At 49.2% G+C, this 9810-nt stretch overlaps 1 protein-coding gene and 1 pseudogene across 1 annotated transcript in view; both read left to right on the top strand.

Annotated features, from left to right (window-relative positions):
* The window catches only part of LOC103742558, a 9320-nt pseudogene extending 9071 nt beyond the window's left edge, over positions 1–249 (top strand).
* Lrp4 (LDL receptor related protein 4) overlaps positions 40–9810 on the top strand; it is a 77143-nt gene continuing 67372 nt past the window's right edge. Inside the window, exon 1 of the mRNA XM_008843557.3 lies at positions 40–327. Coding sequence (XP_008841779.1) covers positions 276–327 — 52 coding nt within the window. The 5' untranslated portion in view covers positions 40–275. The remainder of the gene's footprint in view (positions 328–9810) is intronic.

The raw sequence follows: 9810 nt of genomic DNA, 5'->3' as shown, positions 1-9810 counted from the left end.
CCAGGCGCAGTGGCGGTGGCAGGGGCTGAGGCGGGGGGCGGGGCGGCCGGGCTCGGGACACCCCCTCCCAGTCCCCTGGCTGGGCGGCTTCGGCTCCCGCAGCACTGGAGGCTGCAGCGGCCGGGAGGGCGACTTGCAGGGCGTGCGGGCTGCGGAGGACCCGGGAAGCTGTCCAACCCGGGGGCACCCTTCGCAGATTCCCTCCGCCGCGACGTCCCGCGGGAGCCGGAGGGACCCCGGGGCCGGTAGGGAGCGCCGGCGGCGGCTGCAGCAACATGAGGAGGCGGTGGGGCGCGCTGCTGCTTGGCGCCCTGCTCTGCGCACACGGTAAGCGGTGTTGCAGCGCCCGCGCCGACCGGCCCACCGGGAAAGTTTGTCCCCGGGTCCGGCCGCTACAGGACTCGCCTCCTGGGAGCCGGACGGCGCAGGCTAGGGCCTGAGAGCCCCCCTCTAGCTCACTCCAACAGTAACCCTGAAAAAGCATGCCGGGGAGGGCACTAGGAGCTCCCCCTGCTCCTGGAGCGCGAGAGGGCGCGGAGGTGGAGGGACGCCCCCCGGCTCCGGTCTGGGCCGGGCGGGATAGGATCTGAGATCCGAGACGCTAGCTCGCTTCCATCGCGGCTCTTTGGAAAGCTAGGGGCTTGCTTTTCTTTCAGGTTAAGACGGGGTTTCTGCGTCCTTGGGGCGTGCGTATGGATGTGTGCAAAGAAAGGAAAGCGAGAAAGATGGTCGCTAAACCTATAAATTGTAAATAGTTCCCCCTTCCAGGGTCTGTGTGTTCTCGGGTGGATGGCCGAGAGGGGCCTCTAGGAATGTGGTACTCGAGCTCTGGGGATGCCTAGACTTCGGGAGCAATTCATCAAACTCCAGACCTGGCTCTCATCGAGGGTCTTGGGGGCACGTTTACTTGCAGCATCACCCCTCAGTGGTGTTTTGGGTTCGCTCTCCTTGCTGCGGCCAATCAGCTTCCTGCCCCGGATCCTCCCCAAGGGAGGGGTGGGGAACAGGGATGGAACTTTGGGAAGAAACTGCTGGAAGGCTCCGGCAGATCGGTCCTGGTTGGGGTAGGGGGTTATGGGCGCAGGGGTCGCGTGGTTACTGTACTTTCCGAGGCAGCCTCCTGGCCTGAGGGGTGGGGCCTTGGCCTCTGAAGGGGGGGGAAGCTGGGCGGATAGCGGCGGAACTGCAGCTTCATCTGCTCCTTATTAATAACGTGTTCGGTGCCCGGACGCAACTGTTGTGTCTGCTTAGGACTCCAGTGGAATCTGCTATTCTGCAGCTGCCTGAGAACACTAGTGTACCCTGTGATCTAGCAGCTGCCTCTTAAGTTTGTGCCCAAAGATCAAAGATCGATCTTGGAACTCTAACCGTATTCACCCGCTGGCTTTTCCACGTGGGAGAGGCGGGGTTCTTCAGATTCTCTGCGCAGCCGGATGAAGGGGTGGGGTTCAGCATGGAGGGGGTCTGCGAACCCTGGCAGAGCTCGGGTCTTTCCATAGAGTGGAAAGTTCAGGTTTCGGAACTTGCCTTGGCAAGGTACTGTAGAGCTGCCTGGGCACTTGCTTTAAAGATCGTTTTAGCTCCCGAATCCAAAACAGAGTTCTGGTGTCTTATTGAAACTACGCGTGGGTTTTCAATGGCCTTTTCCGTGTGGTGTCTAGCGCCGGCTTGAGCTCCTTCTCTCCGAGGAGTGGTAGCCTGGCCAACCCACGTTCCGGCTTGAGCTCCTTCTCTCCGAGGAGTGGTAGCCTGGCCAACCCACGTTCCGGCTTGAGCTCCTTCTCTCCGAGGAGTGGTAGCCTGGCCAACCCACGTTCCTCTCGGCGCGGTGTTCTCCCCCTCCCGGTCTCTCTCTCCTCGAAGGTTATTTGTAGCCTCTTCGGCGGCGTGTCGGGACAGCAGTCCTACTGGGGTAGGAATGTAACTGTTCTTCCCACCACATGGGCCCCTTAAAGGGACAGCTATGCATTTTGGGGGGTTTCTCCCCCTTCGGGCTGCAAGGGAAGGGGATGGAACTTTCCTCTCGGCCCCCTGGAGGAAGTTTTGAAAAAGATCAAGGGAAATAACTAGGCACTAGGGAAAAAAAGGGGGGAGGGCTAAAACGGATACCAACAAAGCCAAAGAGGAGATTGCCCCCTTCTGCCCCAGGGAAGGGGGAGCTGCTGGGAGATTCCGGGCTGCGACTGGCCAGGAGGAATTCACTTCTCCAGAGCTGCTGTCAAAACTGCATACATTATATCCTCATAGAGCATAGGATGAGAAAAGGGGCAGAGGATTATGGATATATAATGCTTCACAGAAAAAGCATGAGAGGGTTCTTGGTGACCCGTTTGGGTTCCTTTTTAAAGGAAAAGGTTTAATAGAAATTTCTAAGCTTGGAGACTTCACTTGCACACAGGATAGGCACAGGTAGTTAGAGTTGCACTTTGCAGGACCTGATATTGAACCATCGATCTAGAGGGAACAGATTAACAGTGAGACCTAGCGGTTACAGAGCCTACACCCCCCCTCCCCCCCAATAACTCCACTAGGATCCCTGCTGCTAAATCCAGGGGCTCAGAGAGAGGTAGTTCTCTGAAGCATAGCTGAGCATTAATTACACAGATCTAACTTCAGGAGTAATTCAAGACAGTAGACTAAGATGTTTATTTAGATTTTATTAGTCCTCAGAGTTTTCCTAGAGACTCTAGGTTTGGTATAGCCTATATAACACTTTACCCTTTAAAAATTTGGAGGGAAAACTCGGCATAGTGGCTCATACCTGCAGTTCCAGCACTTAGGAGACTGAGGCAAGAGGATTGCAGCAAGATTGAGGCCAACCTGGGCTACATAATGAGTTTGAGGCCATTCCAGGCTACAGATCAAGACCCTGTCTAAAAAAAAAAAAGCCTGTCATGGTGCCCAGTCCTGAAATTCCCAGCTCTTGGGAGGCTCAGGCAGGAGGATTACTACCTAGAGAGCTCAAGGCTAGCCTGAGCTACATGAAACTTACTCAAAAAACAAACTAGCAAAGTGTTGTTTTTAATTTTATTTTAAGAATTTAGAAAGAAAGAAACTTAATGGCTGTTAATAGCCATTGGTCTTTTCATCCTGAGGTTATGACTGCAGTATGTAGGAACTTCTGGAGTATTCTTCCAGATAATTGAATTCTGTACAGGAGGGCTTAGGTAGATAAAAAGCTATTTCTGAGAATGAGTGCAAAATAGTTGGGCCTGAGACTGGTCTTCTTTCCATCTGGCTGTTGTCATGGTTGCCATGGAGCTTGAGTGACCTTGACCTTGATCTCTTGGACTTGTGCAAGATGCTTGGCTTGTCACTGATTTTGGATTTCCTCTTCTGTTCCCTGTTGAATATCAGATGACATCTTTGGGACTGGCACATGGTATTAAGAATGACAGGTGCAAGGAAACCAAGTCTGGCCAACACAGAGCACATATATGCTCATCCTTTGGACCAACAAAGAACACAGGGGATCACATAGTACACAGTGTTTCGTAGCTCTTTGCTCATGTCTTCTACAGATTAACTGTTAGTCTTGGCCTCTAGAATGAAGATGGGAGAGATTGTTTATGTTGCCGCTTCTTTAAAGAGAACCAATAGTGGGGGTTGGAGAAATGGCTTAATGGTCAAGAGCACTTGCTTCTCTTGCAGAGGACCCAGGTTCGGTTCCCAGCACCTTCTTCTGGCCTCTGTGAGCACCAGGCATGCACATTGTGCACATCCATACATGTAGGCAAACACCATACACATAAAATAAAAGTAAATAAATCTTTTTTTTTTTTTTTGTCTTTTTTTGAGACAGGGTCTCCCTGTAGCCCCAGCTGTCCTGGAACTCACTATGTAGACCAGGCCCACCTTGAACTCACAGAGATCTGCCTGCCTCTGCCTCCGGAGTGCTGGGATCAAAGGCATGTGCCACCACACCAGGCTAATAAATCTTTTTAAAAAGAGAGTGGATCAATGCTAGGAGGTTCTTGAATGAGAATAATTTCAGAGTTTAAGACTGTACTCTCAGCCAGGCATGGTGGCACACGCCTTTAATCCCAGCAGAGGCAGGTGGATCTCTGTGAGTTCAAGGCCAGCCTGGTCTACATAGTTCCAGAACAGCTGGGCTACAGGGAGACCCTGTCTCAAAAAGCCCAAAAAAAAAAAAAAAAAGAATGTACCCTCATCTTTCTTATGATTGGGTATATCTCAAATTACAAAAAAGTTCCATGTCTTTGCTAGGCTACGTCTGTGAGCCTGTTCCTAAACCACCTTCTCTGCATTTTTTGGTGTTAGCTTAGCCAAGTTTTGCCATATGGACATGGGGCATGTGAATCCCAGGCTATGTCCTGATGGTCATCCCATTTTCAACAGTGGACACCTTTCTCTTCTCAGTTTGGTTGGATTCAGTGTCCCAGGGAAGATTATGTGCTGAGGTTCAGTTGGCTGAGCCTGACTTTGGTCCTAAAATAGCACTGACTGACTGCCTGTGCTTGCCGCTGTCCCTCCAGCTTAGAACTGGCAAGGTCAGGGTCTTTCTCCCTGGCATACTCAGGAGCACTGCCCAAGCTGAGAGCTGCACACAGGCATTTGTTCATTCATTCAGCAAACACGTGTTTGTCAAACTCTAATCTAATCACTGCATACCTCCCTCAGTGTTTGAGAAAGCACAGACCCGACTTGGTTCAACTCCTGGTTTTGACACTTCTTGGAGACCTAGTACAAAAACACTGACTCTCCCTGCAAATGAAGATAGAGTGGGGGAAAGAAGTGGTAATAAATTTCCACCTGAAGATTTCATGCTGTGAAAATTAAATGAAATTATAATATCTTCAAACTATTCAGCACAAAGCCCAACAACTGCTGTGTAACCATAGGCCTGGATAAATGTCAACTGTTTGTTACTAAGATTGCCTAAATGGATCAGAGATGACTCTGGACTTTGGAATATGGGAGTCAAATAAATTATATTAGTGTCATATGCTAAAAGAGGCTTGGTTCTTCATTTATTTCAGCCATTTTCCCCCTTTTCTTTTCTCTGTGAAATACCTTGTCCTTTCTTTCCCCTCTCTTGAAAACCTACTGAAACCTAACCACAGTTCCTGCCCATCTACATTTCTAGAAAACAGTTCTATTAAGCTATTAAAGGGAGGCAAGGGGAGCCTACTCTGCCTGAGTGATCCTCAGAGAGGCACTCCTTTGGAAGCTCCCTTGTTGAGGGGTCAGGGGTGAGCCCCACAACTTCTCACCCCAAGATTACTGTGACCCTGGGTGAGAGGGGTTGGCTGAGGTCTCTTGTAGCTGGAACAGTTTAGAATTCCAAACTTGTCCCTCCCACTGGCCTGAGGAGGGAGTCAGGCCCCAGAACTCCTAAAGTAGTAAGTGCCCCAATTTGGGGGCTGGGCTGTTGGGAGCTTGCTTCCTTCACAACCACAGTCTTCAACCTGGAGTCCTGTCCGTGTGTGGGGATAACTGATGTGGGTCTCCAGCCCCAGACTCACCCCCAGCCCCCATCTCCTCCACCCCAAAGTTTGACCCCTGTTGTCTCTTTGTTTCTTCCTTTTACTTTGGTGCCAGTGTTGTGATGTTTTAGGGAGCTGCGGAAAGTTGACCGTAATCCAGAGCAGCCGCTAAGTAGAGTCCATCCTCCAATTTATGGGCGATTTCTTATTGAGTCGGTTTTCTGTTCTGTCTTTGATTTAGCAAGAAGCAAACATCCCAGGTGCCCCTGGGCACCTCTTCTGCCCATCCGAGCGGACTTCATTCTTTCAGTGCACGTAGGCTTTCCATCTGTGTTCCACAGACGAGCGGCTTGACTGTCAGTTCTCTCTGACGCCCTGCTCCGGGTTGTTCAGGTGAGAGTGAGGAGGGAGGGACGCTGCCTGAGACCCAGCTGGAGAAAGCCTGGCTGGGACTTGCAACAAGCCCTGACTTGGCCTGTGGGATCTCCCCCTCACCTCTGTGCGGAGCTAGGGATCAGAGCTTGGAGCCAAGCCGGAAACAAAAGACTGGGGAGCCCGCCTCCCATCTGGCTGAGAGGCAGCGACACAAAGGTGCTGCTGCATAATTTATCACCGGAGGTTTCTGCAGCGGGGAAGCTCCTGGCTCCAGGCAGTGCCTTTTAGGGGCGGAGAGACCCTCCCCCGCTCTGGGTGTGCGACCCGGCAGGTACAGAATATTCACAGGGACACCTGATTTGAGAGCGTAAGGTAAAGAAGCTGCTTCCTTGGTTGTAGGCGTCTCCAGTGAGCACTCCAAGCCCAGCAGCTCTACTTCCTGTCAGGCCTGCGCCGGGAGAAGGGGGTTAGAAGCGGAGGTGGGGGGCGGGGTGGGACGGTGAGAAGGGGAATATGCCAAGTGTTCCCTTCCCATGGCCCCAGCCTGTAGAGTTCAACTGCTACCACCTTGTGGGCATGGATGAGGACCAGAGAAATTCTATGTAGGGCTGACTACAGCCTTCTGGAAACCAATTGGAGATGTCAGGCCTAAGCAAATAAGAAAGGGGAGATTCCCTCTTTCCACTCTCCCCACCCCAGGTAGTTTAAACAAGAAGTTTCTACCACAGACTCAGCCAGTAAAAGTGAATGGTTCTAAACGTGCCCTTCCCCCCACCCAAAATTACAGTTTCCCCACTTCTCACCAGTTTTGCACTACAAACTGGGCCATGTGGTCTAAGAAATACAAATGTACTTTAAGCAGTTCAGTTTTGAGAGCGTTGCTGTATTGCTGACACATTAACAAGCACTTAGTATATATTCTTATGAGGTAGGCACTGTTACCAGTCCTGTCTTACCAATGGGAAACTGAGGCTCAGAGCAGTTTTCTGTCACAGAGCCACTGAGGAACTGCATCAGAATTTGAACCCAGAGCCTAAGATGGGAACCCCAGTCTCCAACCCGTACTGCCTCTCGGAGCAGAATATTTCAAACCCCAACTGTCCCAGAAGATGTGTGTGGGAAAGATCTAGACTTGGATTGATCTCCCATTTTCAGTCATCTTTAAAAAACATTCTTTTACGGGGTCAGAGAGATGGCTCAGCAATTAAGAACACTGAATGCTCTTTCAGAGGACCTGGGTTGGGTTCCCAGCTCCCACAGGGTGGCTAACAACGGTTGATAACTCCAGTTCCAGGGGATCCAATGTACTCTTCTGACCTTCGCGGGCATTGCATGACACTGGTGCACTTAAACACATACATGCAATACACTCATGCACATAAAATAAAATTAAAAAATTTTTTACATTTAGTTGTGCGGTGTATATGTGTATGTGTGTGTGTGTGTGTGTGTGTGTGTGTGTGCATATGACACAGAATACATGTGGAGTTCAGAGGACAGCTTGAGGTAGTCAGTTCTCTCCACCTGGTGGATCCCAGGTTGTCAGGCTTAGTGGCCTTTTACTGAGCCTTTTTTCCTGCCCTTCAGTTATCTTAAGGAATACAATGTATTTGGAATTGTTTCTCAAGTGCTTTAAAAATTTCCCAGAAAATGTGGTTTGTTGCTCCCTGAAGCCTTATTTTGAGATACAGGGAAGAGGAAAGCTCTATTTTGAGTAGTCTTTCAGAGCATGGGCATGGCATGTTCAAATCCTATAGAATGTGTAAAATCTGTTGACAGTTTCTGGGTAGGATAAGTAAAAATTTCAAGACCTGTATAAAGATAGCCTGGTATCATAGCTACATTATTATGTCAAGAGAGAAGATAACATCCAGGTTAAGACAATACAGTTAGTAGCAAGAGTAATCACAGCTGCTTTTTATGAACTTCATAATCTCATTTAAACCTCCTGGCAAAAGCTGGGTGAGTGGTGCACACCTGTTATCCTGGTGCTTGAGATGCTGAGACAGGAGAATTGTAAGGCCAGCCTGGGATGTACAGTGAGATCTTGTACCAAAAACACAGAAGTGCCAGATTTGGTGGTTTACCCCTTTAATCCCAGCACTTGGGAGGCCAAGGCAGGTAGATCTCTGTGAGTTCAAGGCCAGCCTGATCTACATAGCAACTTCGAGGCCACTCAGGGCCACACAGTGAGACCCTGTCTCAAATCCTGCCCCCCCCAAGAAAACCCTACAGTGTGGTGGCTCACGCTGATAATCTCAGCATTTGGGAGGTAGAGGCAGGAGATCTGAGTTTGGGGCCAGCCTCACTATACAGTGTATATGAAGCTAGCTCGGTCTACGTGATACCCTGTCTCAAACAATAAAATAAGGGGTAGAGAAATAACTCAACAGGTAAGAGCTCTGGGGACCCAGGTTCAGTTTCAGGCACCCACATGATGACTAACAAGTGTCCATAACTCTAGTTCCAGGGGGTCCAGTGCCCTCTTCTGACCTCCTCTGGCATTGCACACATGTGGAACACATACATGCGGGAAAACACTCATACAACATAAAGTAAAAACAAACAAATCTAAAATAAACAAGCCTCTGAGCAGCCCTATGACATAGATACTATTATTCCTATTTTCTAGAAGAGGAAACAAATTTCCTTCTGAATTGCTCACACTTCAGGCTCTGAACTCTCTACTTGCCTCCCAGGAATTAGCTGACGATGAAGTAAGCCAGGATTCCATGTGCTTCACATTCCTCTGGAGAGAGGCAATGAAGCAGAAACCTCCCCACAGGATTCCTTTCCACCCTTCTTTGTCATTAGCCATGGTACCAACTTAACCTGTAGAGGTGGCACTGCTGCTTGCACACAGGGGTTTTACACACCTCAAGCTCTAAAAGAACAGGTCTTCATAATAGGGTGGCTGGATAAGATAATTTTTTTTTGGGGGGGGGTCAAATCGATGATAGCAAGAGCCATCATTTATTTATTTCTTATTTTTGCTTTTATTTTTGTGGTGGTTGAGATTGAACCCAAGGCCTCACATATGCTAGGCAAGCGCTCTCCTACTGAGCTGTGCCCATATGTGTACACAGGTGTACTCACCTGTGTGTGCTCTGTGGAGGGCAGAGGTTGACTCTGGATATCTTCTTCTGTCACTCCACTTTTGTTTTTTTAAGATGAGTCTCTTAAGACCTTTAATCTCAGCACTGGGGAGGCAGAGGCAGGCAGATCTCTGAGAGTTCAAGGCCAGCCTGCTCTACATAATGAGTTCCAGGCCAGTTAGGGCTACAGGGAGACTTTGTTCCAAAAAGACCAAAAAAAAAAAAAAAAAAAAAAAGTCAAGTCTCACTATATAACTAACCCTGTATGGCCTGGAACTCACTATAGACTAGGCTGGCCTCGAACTCACAGAGATCCACCTGGGATTAAAGGTGAGGTTAGTCATTTGGCTAACCCCATACTTGGCTTTATTGAGACAGGAGCTCTCACTGAACCTGGAGCTCATCATTTTAGCTAGACTGGTTGACCAGTGAGCCCCCAGGATCTTCCTGTCTCCCTCCACGGTCTACCCCCTCGTACTGGAGTTACAGGTAGGCACCACCATAGCTGGCTTTTCGTGAATGCTGAGGAATCCAAACCCAGATCCTCATGCTTGGGCATCAAGCACTTGATCCACTGAGCCATCTCTTATGTCTCTTTTTGGTAGGCACCACCATAGCTGGCTTTTCGTGAATGCTGAGGAATCCAAACCCATATCCTCATGCTTGGGCATCAAGCACTTGATCCACTGAGCCATCTCTTATGTCTCTTTTTTTCTTTTTAAAATTTTTAATAACTACATGATTAGAAGAAGCATTTCATTACAGCTTTAACATATTCAGTAACACACTCCAGAGCAAGGATACATCTCTTTCAAAAGTGGCTGTAAATTTTTAGGTTCACAGTTGAATTAATACAGTTATACAATATTGAACTCAGTATAAACCCTGTAAGA

The sequence above is a fragment of the Nannospalax galili genome, unplaced genomic scaffold, assembly GCF_000622305.1.
Source record: "Nannospalax galili isolate Female #2095 unplaced genomic scaffold, S.galili_v1.0 scaffold1200, whole genome shotgun sequence".
Classification (NCBI taxonomy): Eukaryota; Metazoa; Chordata; class Mammalia; order Rodentia; family Spalacidae; genus Nannospalax; species Nannospalax galili.
This window is presented reverse-complemented; position numbering and strand designations above follow the sequence as displayed.